At 37.7% G+C, this 19,123-nt stretch overlaps 1 protein-coding gene across 13 annotated transcripts; it reads right to left on the bottom strand.

Annotated features, from left to right (window-relative positions):
• Positions 1-370: 370 nt before the first annotated feature.
• On the bottom strand, positions 371-18,953 carry LOC136845890 (CCR4-NOT transcription complex subunit 2-like). 13 transcript variants are annotated; one of them, XM_067116379.1, is made up of 9 exons: positions 18,827-18,953; positions 13,505-13,757; positions 10,529-10,719; positions 6,958-7,059; positions 5,558-5,707; positions 5,115-5,376; positions 3,584-3,691; positions 3,026-3,149; positions 371-2,669 (listed from the first exon to the last, which is right to left on the bottom strand). In XM_067116379.1, exons 2-9 carry the CDS (start codon positions 13,750-13,752, stop codon positions 2,556-2,558), a joined length of 1,299 nt encoding a protein of 432 aa, XP_066972480.1. In that variant the 5' UTR covers positions 13,753-13,757; positions 18,827-18,953; the 3' UTR covers positions 371-2,555. The 13 variants fall into 13 exon arrangements, with proteins under 13 accessions (XP_066972480.1, XP_066972742.1, XP_066973255.1 ...); XM_067116641.1 differs by having other exon boundaries at positions 10,544-10,719; XM_067117154.1 differs by having other exon boundaries at positions 13,547-13,757.
• Positions 18,954-19,123: the final 170 nt, after the last annotated feature.

Here is a 19,123-nt window from a genome sequence, read left to right as displayed (position 1 = left end):
TACCATTGCTGGTGTTAAGAATTCATAATTAGTGGTATCATAAAAGTCTAACCAGACTGAGTCACACTCTGAGAGAGACACTGCTGATCACACAAGAGTTATTAAATAAAGGGCGACAACTGGAGTAGAAAATTCAACGATCATTTGATTGCTTAGCTGCTACAACTGTAAAGAAAGTTTCCACCACGGGAAAAATATCTCTCATTTTTATCACCAACCCTAACTTAGAAATGCAAAATTCTGTAAGCATTCCAAATTTCATATTCAGCATTAACTCGCATTCCAAATTTCATATTCAGCATTAACTCATAAGCAAGCAAGATATTAACACACTTGTCAAAATTCACGGGGGCCAAATAATAAAAAAAAATTACTGTAAAAGAAGATCTATTTGATACAGAATAATATAAGTGACTGTGTACATAACTATACATACATCAAGAAAAACATCAAGGAAAATGTTCATGTAATGAAATATTTACTAAAACCAATTATGAAACAAACACCTGTTCTCTCCCAATGCAAAATGATTAGCTTTGTACTTGCTAGAGTTAATGTGAACACTGTGACATCAAAGATATTTCCTGTACTCTTGAGCATCTGGGAAGCTCTTTCTAACTGAAATGTGTCAGCAATCTTACTTTTTTGACCTTGAACCAAAAGAGAAAATTTTCATAACCCAACGGAGACCGAATAAGAAAAAGTACAACATAAAATACACGAATGACTTAACACGAAAACCAAACCGAGACACATTTAATTAATATCAGAATGCAAGTTTCTACTCAACAATTTACTTAAACCTTTTAACATTGTTACCATTACAAATGGGAGAAGAATATCAAGCTTCCACACAGCCTCCACAAGCCCCTACTGTATTTTAAATGTTGACTATTCCAAGCTATTCTGAGTTAATGTGAAAAATTCTTGAAAGTTGTGTATTTGGTATCTATTTCACATTAAGAAACTGATGACCATATGTACAGCAAATATATACATTGTTACAAGAGTAAAACTTAAAAATGAAAATGAAATAATATATTACAATTCACTTGGATTAGTCAATTTCAAAATACAGTCTATAATTCCATCATAAATGTCATGCTTTACCCTCATTTAAGACTTGTACCATCCTCATTGTAAGACCTGCACTGGTATTCAGAAGTAGCTGACCTAAAACAAATACATTCCAAAAAGCTCACCTTCAATTTTATAACAAATTTTGTAAATTCAGCTATCTAATCCCTGGGCCCCCCCTCCTTTCCCTTCATTATAACACAAAACATTTATCACACATTCTCCAATTACCATCTCCAAGCTTTTACAAGTAAGCATGCACTCACAACTCACCAACATAACTGAAACATTCATAAATAAATTAATCAGGCAATAACTTTTCCTTATCTAACCCTTACTTACAAGAGTGCACACATATTAGTGACAAGAATGAAATGTAAGTACCGAAACTCTTGGAATCTTCTATGCAAATCATTCATGCTACCTACTCACACTCATCTCCAGAAACTTACAGGACGTAAAGCTACCCTTTTAAAAACTGGTGCAAAAAGTATAAATCTGATGACAATCTAAGATGGAATCATTAGCTCAAACATGTGTTCTGGTACCAATGCATAAACCTTGGGCAATTTCAATCTTCCTCCTCTCGGCCATTTGTCATAATTACCAATACCAGTTTGTCACAGCATTTACCAAATTATAATGTCCACATACCTCAGTGCTGAAACATTGGAAGCTTGCAGAAGTATTACTATAACAGGCACCCTTTAATAAAGCAAATTCTGTAGGACAACTGACATGACCCCTTGCATGCGCTGACATTTCCTCGACTCGACTGCCATGGAAGGTGCCGGTGGGACCTTCTGTGGCAACAAGACATAGTGACTGTACATTTGTTTAAGAGCCCAAGACCTCTTCCACACAGCAAAGTGGGCTTGACCACCCGTACTATTACTGTTTGTGTGACAAAAGTCACCATATTCAAGGATGAGCCTTCCATTTGTGATGAATGCTCGCCTCATGCTTTTAAAATAAAGCAAAATAACATAATAATAAAAGGCAGTAGTTCAACCTTAGGATCTAGATCTACCTTAGCATCAAGCTAAAATATATCTAACTTCAAAAGAATTCTAATAGAAAAATAAAGGTTTTTCCAAAAGCATAATTTATCAAATCTTTTTTTTTTTTTCTCTCTTTATCAAAAAGGTGTCATGATGTCACGAGGGGTCAAATCCCGTGGTTGCACACGTCCGTGTGATGCGAACGACTATTCAGGGCTTTCTCTTTGTGGCTCTGCCCCTCTTATGAAAAAGCCACGGATAAAAAATTAATGCACTATTTTTACTGTACAGATTAACACGCATTGCAACTGGAAGATTTTAAATGGACAGGTTCATTCTCGGTTTCTTTTTATTTTTTGTAATAAAATATCAGTTTTGGTAAATCTTGCTTTGATTCAACCACAAAAATCTAGGCATAGGTAACCTGGTAACCTAAGCCCATCTACAATGTACTGGGCATGGCAGTGGTGAGAGTAGTCACAGTGCAGAAGAGGGTGGATAATTCTGAGGGTATCCTGGAATGGGTAGGTGAGGCCGGTCTTCAAGCTTGTCATACTCAAGGTGAAATTCTTTGGGGACTTTTCGCCAATTCTGGAATACAGAAATGTTTCGGTTCAAAGCAAGGAATACTTTCTCGGGCAAGAATCTCAAAAGATACCGTTACCATACGAAAAAAAAATTCCTGTTTGTTGTAAAACTCAGAGATTTAAATTTGCTCTTCATACCTTTCCAAACATATCTTGGCTCTTTATAAAATACATTGTTACTAGATGAAGAATACTTTCTTAAGCAACTTCATGTAACAATACTTGTATGCAACATTCCAAAAATAATAAACTACATTAAATTGTCAAGTCGAGCATAATCTACTGCAAATTTAGTTTTTACTGAAACGAATCATTGAAAACTCTTCAGTCACAGGATCAATATAACTATAACAGGCTCACCTGGGCATCAAAGTAGAAGTACGTGCCTCTCTCATAGCTTGGCCCTTTTTCCGTTGGTGCCATGCCTGGTGCTCTCGTAATCCAAACTCTTTCCTCTTTATGATATCTCCAGTCTCTGTTGTACCTGTAAATGAAGTTAAGATTCAATTACTGCTGGAAGTCAATTTTGTCACGGAGGGAACAGTCAAAAACTCCAAAACTAGTTAAATATCTCAACTCTCATAAAATAAACATGGCGCTTGGGAAGTGGGACGTAAGGTTATAGATTTTAAAAAAAGCAATCAATAGGGATATTCAAGTTTTTACACATTTCTATGTTCTCTTTTCCACAGTCACTACTACACAAAAGCACCAACAAGAGGCCATAATTTCATAAGTTATCTCAGTACACACTGTTAATTTACAACTATAAAAGTAATATAGCATATCATATCTACAACAGGAATCTAACAGAATTTCTGTACTCAATCCAATACGTTAATGAGCAACATAATCTATGCTACTTGTCTATAGAAAAAATATTGTTTCAGAGAGAGAGAGAGCATAGCCAGTACTCACAATTCCATTGCAGCTAGTATTTGTAGCATATCACCAGCATTAGAATAAAACATATAAAACAAGAGGTCTTCTCCATATCTATCGAATTTCACCGGTGCCAATTTTCCTCTGAAAGAAAAGACTCTTAATTAGAGAGACAGCTTGCTTGGCACAATAATGAATATAAAATACTGTATTACTACAGATCTGAAATCCCTTTTGTCCTATGGTGTTGAACTAGTATGATGAATGTCATCATACATATCATTACAATTGTTATAAGGTACTTACAAAGCTAAACTCTCAAAGGACTTGCCCAAAAGATGTGTTTTTAAATAGAAGTTACCAAATGGTTTAACCAGACCAATAAATTGATCATGGCAAGGAAGGTAAGACAACTATGTGAAAAAGACACCAAAAGAAATGAAAGAAAAGGAAATGGTATATAGTAATTAGGCTAGAGCAGAGGGGAGAAAACAGAATCCAAATTACCATCTATAGTATACCTAACTGAAATACCTCTCTGATCCCTTGGATGACGCACTTACAGTCCGAGGTTGGTTAGCTTGTATACTAATGGAAGATGGCATTTAGGCCAAAGGCCAACTGCTGGGACCCATGAGGTCATTCAGCACTAAAAGGGAAAGTTAAGAGTTGAAAGGTTTGAAGGGTGTAACAGGAGGAAAACCTCACAGTTGCACTATGAAACTATTTGTAAGAATGGGTGGAAAGAAAGATGTAAGAAAGAGAACATGAACGGAGGTACAGTAAAAGGAATGAAAGGGGTTGCAGCTAGGGGCTGAAGGGACGCTGCAAAGGGCCTTAAACGATGCCTACAGTGAGCTGCATAAGGTGCACTGACGATGGCACTACCCCTGTACAGGGAGCTTGTATACTGGGTGGTTCCCGTAACTTCTACAAAAGCAGATTCCATAAATAATGAACTTATGTTTTACATGAACTCCACCCCTGCACATCCTTTGTTCTTGATCTTTGAGACAAACTTTCCAGACAATTCTACAATCCATCAAGACCATTTATCTATTAAAGCTTAACTTTTTACATTTCTTTGTACACTGCACATCTTAAATCTTATTGAGCTTGCCAACTGACATGATTTTCTGTGTAATTTTAACTATAGCTACATACCAGCAATATTACTTCAAAATGCATTCTTCTAAGTTGATAGCATTACATCTTTTAATACTTAAAACTCTCTCATAAGGTACACATTATATGTGGCAAAAATGAATTAAGTGCTTCCACTTAAGAGCCAACCACTCTCATGGTTCACTATAATTGACCCTCCATTACCTAAAATAACCTAATAAGTTGAATTTCTTGAATGAACACCTAAAATGTTTAATGTAAGACAAAAACCTATGCTATGAAAACCATAATAAATCAAAAGCCCTTGAATAATGGAATCACAGAATATATAAAATAACAGATAAAAATTAGCCCTGATCTAAACATAACTATGCAATCACTCCGAAACTTATATTACCATTACTCACACAATCTATACCAAATTACTACTGTTACACCTTACCTGATTTGTTGGTTTGTTAAATATTCTTGGGGTACATGGTAGTCAATATCTTGGGGTCGGCAGGGAGTTTCCGCCCATGGACCACCAAAATTGGGGTAGAGATTTTCCGGAGAATTAAGATTAAGTCCCAGTGTCGTGAGATCAGACCCTAAAGCTAGATAAACAAGATTGTGGTCCGTTTCTGCCGCTCTGATGAATGTTAAGAGGCCCACCATACCAAACTGATCCGTTACCATGCCCCCGGGGATATTGGTAACTTTTCCTATTAAGGGACGAAAAAAAAAATTAGTGTTACAACAATGCACCTAAATGACCCAAGAAGCACCAACCAATTATGTGTTAGCATTACTTCTACCTTACACTTTTCTGCTAAAAGGTCAACTTTATTTTTTCATGAAAAATAAGTATAAAAAATAAATATGACAAGTTACACTAATACTTACCATCATGCGAGGTTTGTATCCCTCTTTTCGCCTGACTCTTTTCCACAGGTCTTATGACAATCGCCGCATCCGATAAGGTATCTGTGCTGGCACTTGAACTGGACTTCTTTTCATTCCCAGAGAGACCGTCATCTGGGAAATGTGAGAAAACTTTTTCCGGTTAGTATACTCCACAAAGAATGGACAACCTTTCACTCAAGCCAGACGCAACCCTGTCCACGCAAGGCAAAAACCATTATATTGGGAATGATGAAAAATGTCACCTTGACAAGTTATTGCCTGTACTCGGACGTATGTACAGTGCCTTCAAACTTGAAAGTTGTTTTAAAGCAAAGTACTGGAGAGGATTTTTGACATACTTAACTTCTCACATGAGCACTTACCCAAGACAGCATTATCATAATAAATCCTACTACTTATTCTCATAAAAAATACTGGATGGAAGGTAACTGAATAAGAGAAATAGAGTACCGAATGGTGAACTATCACCAAAAATAATGGTAAAATATGATATAGCCAAGATAGCAAGTTTATATTCATAACAGTCTGGGGGCAGACGAAGTATATTCAGAAGGATACAGGTACTTAGAGTACAGTTCTTCTCATGAAATATGAACAGGTTGGTGTGACTGGTGTGACCATATGATTAGTTGGATACAATGAACAAATACTAATTAGAACAGGAGAAAATGTTACTATAACATCTTTGCACTCATTTAAAACATAATGAACTTGGGCAGCAGCAGATGCACTACTATGTAGTTTAAAAACCGCTTAACAAGTCCACACAATTAAAGTTCTCAACTCTCAGAACTGGGCTGCTGGTATTAACAGGAGTAGTTATGAAAGACATTGTTTGTGCTAGTGAAACAACTGCTTGGCCAAGTTTTGGACATGGAAAAATGCTGACGCGTCACATGCGAGCTGGCCATCTCTCCTGAGACAAATACTAACAAATTGAAAAATATATATATGTAAGGCTTACACAAGACACATTTTGGAACAAGTCTCTTTACAGTATTTGCATTCTATGTTGCCACTGTTTCATGAAGGAATAAAACATGACTGACTTTACTCAATACTCACTGAAGCAGATTGATTTTTTCACTGCACCCTTGTGTTATGAACATTTTCTTTTCTGCTGAGAAGCTGCCTTAGTTTATTTAGTTAAGCAAAATCAGATGCAGAATTTAAACAAACATTCCTGAGTTTTCTACCACAATTTTCCATTTTGCCAACTTTTTTTTGTGTTCTCATTTTATGTCTGTTTAGAACGAAATGCCTTGACTAATCAACTTATTGAACAGGGAATAAATAGGATACTCTTTATCGGATAAATTGAGATTTATATGCACTGGCAAAATAAAAATATCCCCTGACACAATCAGATCGCAACTTACTTTTACCCGTTGGGTTTGCTTGTGATCCAGGTAATGCTGGAAAATCTTCACTACTCATGGTAAACTCTGATGTTTCAGGAGTGGGTTGTTTGACCATACCAACTGCAAAGAAATAAGGTCACAGTAATACAGTGTCATCAAACTAATGAAAAGTGAGTGACCACAGATCAGCAATAATTTTAAGGTAGTAATTCTAGTAAACTGGAAAACAAACTAACAAAATATATACAAGCATGAATTCCTTTAGAAAACAATGAAAATAAAGCAAATCACTTGCACACCACAGATTTGAGCATATAAATAGATCTAACCATTATTCATTAACCAATTCCGAATTTTTCAAGCAAAAAATTCATAAAAGGACCTAACTAAAGTTGATCTTAAAAATGTTACGATTCTCAACACCATAAAATCCAAACAACTGGTGTCTAAGATGCACAATCAAATACTCCTTTTGGTATCATCTTTATCAAACTAGAGCACAACTCATACATATATAAAACCCACACTATGTTTTTCATATGTCCAGGACAATGCAGCTTTTTTGGTCTGCACACAAGAGGAGTGGTAGCAGAATTATGCATAAACTACCTGGATCCAAAGGTACACAATAGAAGGCAGCTCAGAGCAAAAAGATCTACCAATGGAGTGATCAATTGTTATCAAAAAGTCTTGCAGATCTCTGAATGCAGTAGCCATTCTAGTGGAAGAACTTAACTGCCCCTGCTTAGACCTTCCACAAGTATTTTGTGCATTCCTGGAATGAACCTGGTTACAATGTCTACTTTGTTTACTTCTGCCCAAATGAAGATCTCCACTGCAAGGTGACAAGGAACTTTGACCTTGTGTCTCAAGAATGCTACTGTCACTGAATTGCTGGTCACCACTACTGCCCTACTTCTTACTAATTAGATTGGATTAGATTATAGAATTTAGGCAAATGGCCAAGCACTGGGGCCTATGAGGTCATTCGGCGCTGAGAGGAAAACTGGCAGTAAGAAGGTTTGAAAGGTGTAACAAGAGGAAAACCTCACAGTTGCAATGTGAAACAATTGTTAGAGAGGATGATAAGTCAGGTGGAAGAAAAAGAATATGAATGGAGGTAGTGAAAAAGGAACGAGGGTGGTAAGTCAAGTGGAAGAAAAAGAATATGAACAAAGGTAGAGAAAAAGGAATGAAAGAGGCTGCAGCTAGGAACACTGCAAAGAACCCTAAGTAATGCCTACAGTGCACCACATGAGGTGCACTAAAGGCACTGCTCCCCTAAGGGGACTTCTTACTAATTGCATGAGGGCTAGAGGGCTTACAAAGACAGCGTTCTACTCCAAAATGATTTTGCGATGGGATTTCTCCTGCACAGCTTAATCTCCTATCTACTGGTGGCCTTGTAGGTGTGTGCTCCCAATTCTTAATTTGAGACACCTGTGAACTGGAGAACCTCAAGTGTGAGAGAGGCTACTGGTACTCTTAGTCAGAGATGATGTGGCTCCTGCATCCAAATGGAGATCTTTGCAGACATTGTCTGAGGCTTGGAAATTGTGATCTGGGTTGTGAAGGTGGTGACCATGACTTTATCAGTAGAAGTTATTCAATGGTTGATATGATGCAATCTCCTGTAACCTTGGGAACCTCCTCTATGACCTTCTTTGCTTACATCTACCTCAACTTTTCCAACTCCCGACACCTCAGTCTCAATTTCAGTTATCAGAATCAATAAACAGCAGAATAAATAAGAGTCTTAGTTCCAGAAATGGGAATCTCCCCTATTATGATCTGGAGTCTTTTTCTGCCATGGTCATTCAAATTAAGTCTGAAGTTTAGTTACTGTCCCTTGAAACTCAGCAGTCACTGTGGTGGCTCCTGACTTTAATTTGGACGTTGTGATCAACTACGTACAAATCCCTCTAAACCCATGGTCCCAATCGAGACAGGTGCTAGCCTAAGTCGTCTTGGTATTAAGTTTCTGAAGTCTGTACACCAGTCCACATGCTGTTGCTGTCACTACCTTTGGTCCTGTAAGGCTGGTATCCAAAGCAATGTCAGCTTCAAAAACACAACACTCAAAAGTTAGCATGACATCCAAAGAAACGAGATGTAGACCAGCATTTGGGCAGTAGCCTCACCACTCATCTACTTTGGTAAGTTTCCAAGACCAATCTAGCTGTCCTTGAACACATTCCTATATAAAAGGTGAAGGTTTGTATTTGCACAGGAACAAATTCCTTGTTCATCACCTGTTTATTTTTGGTAGTAGTCATACCAGTCCTTAATTGGCCCATCAGGCAGGCCCCTTTCATCTGTCAGTTACAGTATATCTTAAATCTTTCTTGCATAACTAGCTCTTGTGTCTTGAACAAATATCTTCAAAATTCTTGAATAACTTTAGCCACAGCTGTAGTTACTGCCTCTTTACTCAAAACTGTTCTTATAGCATCTTTTTAGCAATCTCTAAATTGAACATTCATTCAAGCTCCTAACTGCTGTTGCACTAAGAAGGCTCATAAATAACTTCACTTAACATGATGTACGTCTAAACTCATAACACGGGAAGCTGGGAAGTGAAAAAGGGGTACAAAAGGACAAAGATCCATAACATGACAACCAAACTCTATACAAAACTGAGTTGTGAGTGAATTGAAATTCTTAATTCTGGCCTATTGGCCGCAAGCTTAACTAAAACTGCAATTTGTACTTCTACTAATATTTTAAGGATTTTATTGACATTAAAGACATTCCTAAAATAAACAGCACAGTGTTACATTTCTACAGATACAGCAAAAGTATTGACTGAACAAAAACTTAAAACTGTTAAAGTATTTTTCTACAAACAGAGAGAGAGAGAGAGAGAGAGAGAGAGAGAGAGAGAGAGAGAGAGAGAGAGAGAGAGAGAGAGAGAGAGAAACCAACACTGAACAAGTACAGAAGACAAATGAAGAGCAACAGTTTTTAAGAAGATAGGGACATGCACTGTTAGAACCACATCCTTAAAAACCCTCTCTGTAAATTAAAATGAACTAAGCTTGAGTATAAAAACCAAGGAGTGTGACCAAGTAAAAATAAAAATGCTGACACTAGTCATGACCTACAAAACATTCATTTCACAAAAATGACTGATAAAAATCTGACAATCAGAAGTCATCTAATGAAAATAAAACTTCAAGTAAACATTAATAAACATTCTAGTAAAGCAGTAATAAAAAGTCTTACTTTAAATCTATATATACAAATGCAAGGTGATAAATCTTGTACATCCCCGCATCCCAAGAAAGTACACCACAATACTAAAGTGATACTTGCAAATAGTTCGTCACGAAATATGAATACCTTGACATGTTCCAGCTCAATGAATTAGAAATATCCAAAATTGAACGAAATCATCACCAAACACTGTATATAAACATTTAAAAGCCAAAGAGAGTGAAAAAGGCTGCTTCATTCACTGAAGAATATCATTCAAGAAAGAAATGTGTTGCTACCCCTATCACGCAGTATCTACGTGTACAACTACATAGAGAAGATTTGAGAAAAGATTCTAATTCTAAATGCATACATAAAACACAAGAATACCTACAGAGCGTAGACTCACCGTAAGGTTGTCTACCAGCCATGGGATTGGGTTGAGAACTACCAGTGTTTTTGGATGAGAGAGACGGGAACTCCGATAAATCCAAGGGTGGAGGAGCGGAGTTGCTCCCAAAATTGCTGTGCAAACCCATCATACTGCTTCCACTACTTTTAAAGGGATTATGTTCATACTCCACACTGAAAGAAAACAGGGAGAGTTACCTATCATCCAATTCAGAACAGATTGCTTGTTTAACAACTGATGACACAATACCATTTTCAATAACAAAACATGTAAGTGAGCAACTGAGTCACGGGATAACTTTCAAACAACCTTAACAATGGTCAAGACAAATTAGCAGTAAAAGTAACATATACTTTACTCAAGTCAACAAGTTAATTACTGTAATTCAAAGTCTGAAGTACATTGTTTACTGTCTAATAACCATTGGAACACTAACAAGATATTTTCCAGTCATTAGCTGCTCAATCTTGACTTATTATTCAATTTAAAATCTTAGGTTTAACAAGTGCATGTTGTACCATGTCATATGAGCAGTCCAGCATGGAAGATGAATAACTGGTAGTTAGTGTTTTGTAAGTTTCCAAAACAATACCAAAAATAAGGTCAGAGGTTGCCCTAGTAACTATTTGAGGTACCCTAAATATTCTTAAATGCTAGTTACAATTTTACAATTATTTCAACTTTCATGAAGTTACTTAAGCACAGTGTTATGAAAGAGAACCGGGTTATCTAATATACAACAATCTTTTATGGTTTTCTATGTCTCAGTGTCTCCCTATTAAAACTTTACACAGGTACAGCACTGTGCCAGGAAAATTGAACACTCTGACTATGGCAATCACATATCAAGTCAGGATTTTGCCATGACCTTTAAAAAAAACTCTTTTTTACAAAGAAAATTAAACTTCATTGATGAGCTTAATCTAAATGTTTCAAGACAAAGATGGCATTTTGGATATAATTTTCTTCACTTATGGCTAATCTGGAAACTACGCACTGTAGTCAACTGCTTCATACTAGCTTAACGGTCAGGCACTAGTGAGTAACAGTTTACCAGTCAAGGAACAATATTTACCACCATCCAGAATATTAAGGATGGAATGGAGGTTGTAAGCATAAGTATAACATAATGCTTTGCATAATTTCCAAACTGTTTTACTCTTGCTTTTTAAAACATGCCTGAGATTTTTTTAATATTTATTGATTATAATGCAGTGAATAGGGACCAGTTTCCTACTATCTGACCAACCTCTTGAGATTGATATGGTGCTTAGCAAGAGATTGTCGACACTTATGTTGACTCAATTTACCCTTATGTAATCATCATTCTAATTATTATTCATAAGATGAATCCTACTCATGTGGAACAAGCCCAAAGGAGCCAATGACTTGAAATTCAAGCTTCCAAAGAACATGGAAGGTTAGAGGTATACCAGTCTTACTAATGCAAACTATAACAACAAATTAAAAGTACTGTACTATTTGCTTTACATGATATTTTTTCAAGCTCATAACACCTATCACTTGCTCATATGAAACTCCAGTCAACATATAATGCAGATGCAACAAAACATATCCATGCTGCACTATTTTCCTGTGAAAGTGACACCTGTATACCTACTAAATAATAACGGGTTAAGTTTCAACCACTGAGCTACTGAACAAAATTAAATATTCCAATTTATCCCTAGCACAGAAAAATATTCTACAAAGCTGGTTATTACTATTATTATTATTATTATTATTATTATTCTACACTAATGATTATTATTATTATTATTATTATTATCCAAAATGAGCAAACTCTCATTTGGAAAACACGCTCTCAGAGAATGGAATGTCTACTTGTGAAAAATGTGAATGCAATAAAACATAAATAAAACATACATACAAAAAATTTGTCATTTACCCCGTTCGGGGATCTTCCCACCTGACTCTCTGACATCATAATTATTTTGGATGCTGGCCGTTTACTGTCATCACTACCAATCGAAGATGGCCACTATCATTCTTATGTAACGTGGTCATTACTATTCTTATGGAAGATGGCCATTAATGTAATCAGCACTGCAAATAGCAATCACTAATCTTAAGGAGGACCATTACTTTATTATTACTACTGTTAAGGAAAACACCCACTATTGATGTTATAATTACCAATATGGAAGGTGGCCACCGTAAATATTATTGAAACTTTCATTATCATCAAGTCATTTAACAGGACAGTGATTCTCACTGCAAGACTCATGGAGCTCACAAGAGGATTCTGTTCTCAAATAAGTTGAGTATTTGAGAAAGATGAGTTAATATCAAGATTACAACATACATAGAGAATGGATGAAGATGTTACAGCAGTGCCTGATTGGACACTGTAAAGGATATTTAGAATTGTCCACAGTGTGCCAGGTAAGAAAAACTGCAAGCAGTAAATGCTCAAGGCACACTGCAAGCATTATACCCTCTACAGAGTGGTCAGGTGGCAGAGATATCAGGTGAGTAATTTTCTGTGATTGCTGCATCATTATGGACAATTTGATGCAAACATCAAAAGTATAATTGACAACAAATGCAATACAGTACTTGCAAGCTAAAGTCCTACACCCACTGCTAACAAACAAGTATTAATTAAACCCCAAACAATAAAAATATTGGTAGCAATTCTTAAGTGGACTGTTGGTGAAAGTCTTTTGGTGAAAGTCTTGGTAGCAATTCTCAAGTGGACTGTTGGTGAAAATCTAAGGCTTAACAGAAGACAAGCTGTTATTTTGAATACAGTTAAACAAGAAAGACCAGTCTCATAGCATGAAACTAATTGAGATTGCAAAAGTATTTCATTGAGAGTTTCTTAAAACTTTACAGAATATGGGTATTTATTTTTACATCAGCAATACTGTGCAGTCTTCTAAATGCAAGCATAACCCCAGCATATTTTCAAGCTATTGATAGAACAAAGCATACCTAGGTAAACCTTGAAACGTTCTAAGCAACTCTTTGACGTACAATCTTCTGCTAGCTGCTGCTATTGATGTGGAAGAGTTGGGCGTTGTTTCCATCGCTGAAGACAAGGCTGCCAAACTCGATAGGGCTGCCAAATTTGGTCCTGTCGAGCTTGTGCCGCCACTGCTGATAAAACGGCTGATATTTGGACAAGTCACGATGCCACGACTCTCAATGCTTCTGGCAACAGTGCCGCCTAAACTCCCCATAATACCTGGAATAAAGCATTTTAGTCAGTATAATGGCAAAGCCTCAAACAGTGTGCACTTATGTGCAGTATTTGGAAAATTCATCCTGGAAACATTCTTGAGATTCAATCTAACCTGTCAGAGCAAACTTGGTTTCTTCACTTGTTCAACTTCAGTTACTTTCAGTTCGTAGTTGAATTATAAGAATTTTTAGAACTAAAATCTTTTCTGGTATTCTGACGCTTAGTTTATTCATTAATATTTTTCAAATCAACATTCACAACTTTCTTACAAGTTGCGCCTATGAACTGGATTTTCGTGTAACTGGAATACTACAAACTTAAACCAAATTAGCTTTTGGTACACAATGGGGCAATCTGTCTGCTTTTCACTTTATCAATGTCCTGGGGGGCCACTCGTCTCTTCTAACTATCAAGTACCTTTCTTGCATGCACGAAAAATAACAGTAGAAGGCAAATCTAAATTTGCATCCCAATAGCTAACTTCTGCACCTTGCCTTTGGCTGAAAAATGAACTGTCACGAATCACGCTTTGCTTCCCTTGAAATCATGCACATAAACCATGAGCCAACAGCTCTATGAGGAAAATCCCAAAGGGCGTAATCCACGATATTTTTCAAAATTTATATATTACAGTTTTAGAATGCCTTAGATCACAGTACTGTAGTCTTCTTTCATCATTAACCCTTAAGGGACGGCATATTTTATCAATGTGCAGCACCCCAGACCGGGGAAACTTTGAGGTCGGCAAAAAAAAAAAAAAAAAAAAAAAATCACATCAATGGAAAGAGAATGACACGTACATTCACACTGTACAATAAAAAAATTCTAAAAAATTTTCCCTACCTTCCACGAGAAGTTGAAAATTACTATTTACAACCCCTTGTGGGGCCGCATTTACAAGACAATCGTAAATTTTACCAACTTATACAGTATATGTTTTTTTCTAATAAATAAATTTATTGTATTTTGTAAGATTATTATTACTGCTCACACAATATCAAAACAGATATGAAATAAAAGCGGTAACAAATTTTCGGCATATTTGTTGCAAAATATTCACGTAAATTTACGAGAAGGAAGACTCAGTAACTTTTTTTTTACTTTTACATGCTTTTTCTAATATTTCTTTGCAATTTTCTTTGTACAATTACATTTAAAACTGACATACTATCATAAAAGACAAAAACAAAAAACAACAGCAACGCCTTTGTATATTTACAAGCAAATTTACAAAAAGACTCATGTGAGAGAGAGAGACGCAGTACTTTCCCCCTTGAAGTCACAAGCATTACTGATACTGGCCTAACTCTCACATCTATATAAAAGTTGCCATTAGTGAATTTATAGCATATAGAAGTATTGGCACCTTTGTTTCGAATCATTATTACCATATCAGTGGTGCATAATTCTGCTTCACACTGAAGCTCAATCCGTCCACCTCCCCAAACCTGTTATACTTCACACTGAGGCTCAATCCGTCCCTTATGGGTTAATGCATTTTCCAGGTGTTCTTTTTCTTTATCACTCATAAAAGTCAACTCATGTCGTCCATGAAAGTTTGATCACTTGCACCGACACCTCGTTGCTGCCGTAGTATAACAGAACTGGCTTTTGCACAGCCTTATTTTCAGTTCTGGCATCACTGGCACAAATGTAGCCATCTGTCTATTCCATTACTGTTCTTGAGTTCAAGACAACAAGAGGAGGAGGGAGTCCCAAGTTAGTGTACGTAAAACAGAATTCACCAGGGCTAGGCTACAGAAAAGTTAGCCAAACACTCAGTGCACTTACAATCTTACAATCATGGGCTAGGCTAATGTTCTCTTGATTCAAGAATGACTCAGCTATTACTGACGTTCAATGTTTGTAGTCAAAATAATCATACAGGTTTTACTGAATGCAAAAACTTTGAAAATAACAGAATGAAAAATTCCCAACTAAATGCACATCAATTTATTTTTTGAAATTAAGTTTGTGTTGACTACTTAGTGACCATCCATATTTATAAGTGACATAAAATAAGTCGTACAAGGTGGCATAAGGTGGTCCGATCTCTACATGAGCTTCGTTACCCCATGATAACTTTTCCTACCATACCATCAAAAGAATCATACGTGATTTTTTTATCTCATGCCAAACTGAGCCGCAGCCAGTTATAACATCTCTCTTGCACTCCTCGACATATTAGTTCATCAATCAGGTTTATACAAATAGCTTATGGTCTTGTATAAGCTAACTTGAAGTTAACGACCCCTACAAATCGCAAGAACATGTAAAAATAAATGCAGACGTAATGGTGAATCCTTTACAAGGCAACAAGCCCACGTAAACAAATGGGAATAGATACAGAATGATGAACTCCCACCAACACACATTATAGTTATGGAGGCTATCATATGTTATCCTAATAGGCTACTGGCTATCCTATGAGTTTGGGCTGGGTCAGGCCCACTCAAAGCAACATGTATTAAAATGATGTTTTCCTGCAGAGTTTAAGGCATTTTGCTTCTACGCAAAAATATTAGACAATGTGACACCATGGTCAGTGATTTGCAGTGTTGCAGTATTTGTAATGAAGCACATTGGGGAGGGGGCTGAACAGGTAATACCTTTCATTCATTTTTGTGTTATGTGCTGACATCATAATACTTTCATTTCATTTTAACAACTTGTTACTCTCAAGTCAAGGTTTTGAACTGCTGTGATGATGTAGCCTAGCCACTGTCACAAAATGAGTTACTGTATGTGTGTATTCAACATAGCATTCATTAAAAAAACTGGCGAAATTTGAATATATTTTTCCCATGATTCTGATACATGTTCTATTCACGCCATTTGTAAACGACTGGTCAAGCCTTTAGGCTACATCCTTACTTGTCTAACGAAGTGGAGGTAATGGATTAATATGCCAAGTAATATTCTTATACCTTAATTCTAGCAGCACCAAATTTTAAATCTGATACGGTCGAACGATGGTCATTTTGGTGGTATTTTCACAGAGGGGGGGAAATTAATAAGTCCAGTATTCAATGGCAAAAATATGAAGCCCTACACCATTTCCTAAGCCCGGTGCTTCTGCTTTAAATATGTTTATCCCTCACGGTCTTGGACGTAAGCCAAAATTGGCAGGCGATAGGCACTCAAAGCACGTACACTATTACACAGTGCTCATAGGAGCTTTTGTTTGACTTTTTTGACTGCATTTAACTGTTTAAACATCATAAATTCTCACGTTCACAAACCTGGATGTATTCTGACCTGACGCAATGCTATGGGGCAAATTGGGGGGGGGGACCTTACCAACTAGCCTGGGACCTAGTACGTAAGGTTAGGCCGAGTTGAATTTGTGAATTTCATTATATGATTTATGGTCCTTTGAGCCAGCTTAGGATTAGCCACCCACAGGCCAGGTAAGGACCCTGTACCCTAGGTAAAAGTGAGGTTAGGCAAGAGGTATTATCCCAGAAGGCTACATCTTGCTATATTTCCCTGCTTTATAAAATTTTGTGGATTGTGACTGTTGATTTAAATGTCACTATATATATTTCTCCTACCAACTATATCGTGATTTAAGCATTTAATTCTTTTCTGACCGGCTTCCAACTGGGTCCCTAATAAAAATTGGCATCCCAGGTTAGGTTAGGTTATTGTGCAATGCTGTTTAACACTAATTTTCACTCTTTCCTCAACCCATTAACCCACGGTGGGAGAACCCAATTAGCCCATTACTAGAAGGTCTTAAAAAAATCATAGTTTGTGTTTCAACAGAGCATAGGCTTATAAGACATAAACGATTGAATCCATCGGAATCACATCGAAATCTTCCATAAAAACCAGTTCGCCGCATTTTGGACGAAAAATTAACCTTAGAAAGTGTCTAAAAGACGGTTCGAACTTAAGCATTTCAACGAAGCATAGGCCTAAGCGGCGAAAATTACAAATCAATTCGAATCGCATCGAAATCTATGGGGTAAACCACTCTGCCAAATTTTGGACGAACAGTTAGCCTTGGAAAGTGTCTAAAAGATGGTTCGAACTTAAGCGACTCAACAGAGCATAATCCTGTGCGGCAAAAATTATAAATCGATTCGGATCGCATCGGAATCTATCATGAAAACCACGTCGCCACATTTTGGACGAAAAGTTAGCCCGGCATATACAATTAACGGAGCGTCGATACTTAAATTTGGCGACCAATGACCTACCCCGACTACGAAACTGCAGGGTTACCCTCAAAGTTGGGCCTAGGGCACTTGTTAGGCCTATACACGACGAAATTCGGATGCTCTACTCACTCTCGGCTATGCCCTAGCTGAAAATGCCCCAAAATTAGACATTAGTGAAAATGCCCCAAAATTAGACATTAGCCCCTGGGTAGCCTGCCCTGGACCCGGAATCTGGGGCATTTTATGGACGATATTGAACAATAAACATAACCTAGACCTACCTGCAGTCCTAAGGGTCAAAAAGCATGCAGTTTGACTTAGCCCCCCCCCAAAAAAAATTAGATTTTAGCCCCCTGGGTAGCCTACCCCAGTCCCTCGACCTGGAATCTGGGGCATTTTCTTACGTACTCGACCCAAAGCGTAACCTAGACCTACCTGTAATCCTAAAGGTCAAATAAGGTCACCTTACTACGACCTAGAAGCCCCCTAGAAGGGTATGGAGGTCAGCCCTTCGAAGGGGGGATGAAATCCTAGCAGCTGGTCCGGGGGGGGGGGCCCAAATTCGCCTTTCCTACCCACCTACCGAGAAGCCCTCGCCCCCGAGCATGCAATTCGAGGGGCAGGCGGGGTATTTGCCCCCCTGGGAGTGGAGGGGGCCCTAAATGCGCCCCCCCAAGCTAAAACTCGAAGACTCTCCTCCTCCTTCGAGGTATACCTCGGCCCTCAGACTGCCCCCCGGAATTGGCCCTCCAAAACCACTCGGGGGAAGGCCCCCACGGGGTATCTCTACCTGGGCATTACCAGACCAACGACAGTTCTAAGGGCAAGGGAGCGTTGGGGGGGGGCGGCGCTCCGACGGCAGTTATAAGGTTCATATATTCCAAACTCGAAGGTCAAGACTCCTACCCTGACAGAACACCTCCTGAGATCAACAATCCTAGTGTCGCCATCTTTAGGCCGAAGCGCCAAGCTTCCGCTCTCTCTCTCTCTCCCTCGCTCGCTCGGCTCGCTCCGCCGCCAACTTTGAAATGGGATTTATGTCCTAAAAATGGGGATTTCGTCGCCCCGTTCCTCATCGCCAAATATTCTAGAGGTTCCCGCACGCATGTCATACAGACGTGTGTATTCTAACGACATTCTGAGCTGGTTACAAACGTGGACGGCCATTATAGCAAGTTATGGTTTAAAACTCTTCTGCCGCCA

The sequence above is a fragment of the Macrobrachium rosenbergii genome, chromosome 1 (genome assembly GCF_040412425.1).
Source record: "Macrobrachium rosenbergii isolate ZJJX-2024 chromosome 1, ASM4041242v1, whole genome shotgun sequence".
In the NCBI taxonomy this organism is placed as follows: Eukaryota; Metazoa; Arthropoda; class Malacostraca; order Decapoda; family Palaemonidae; genus Macrobrachium; species Macrobrachium rosenbergii.
Note: the sequence above shows the minus strand (reverse complement) of the source record. Positions and strands in the feature narration are given on the sequence as shown.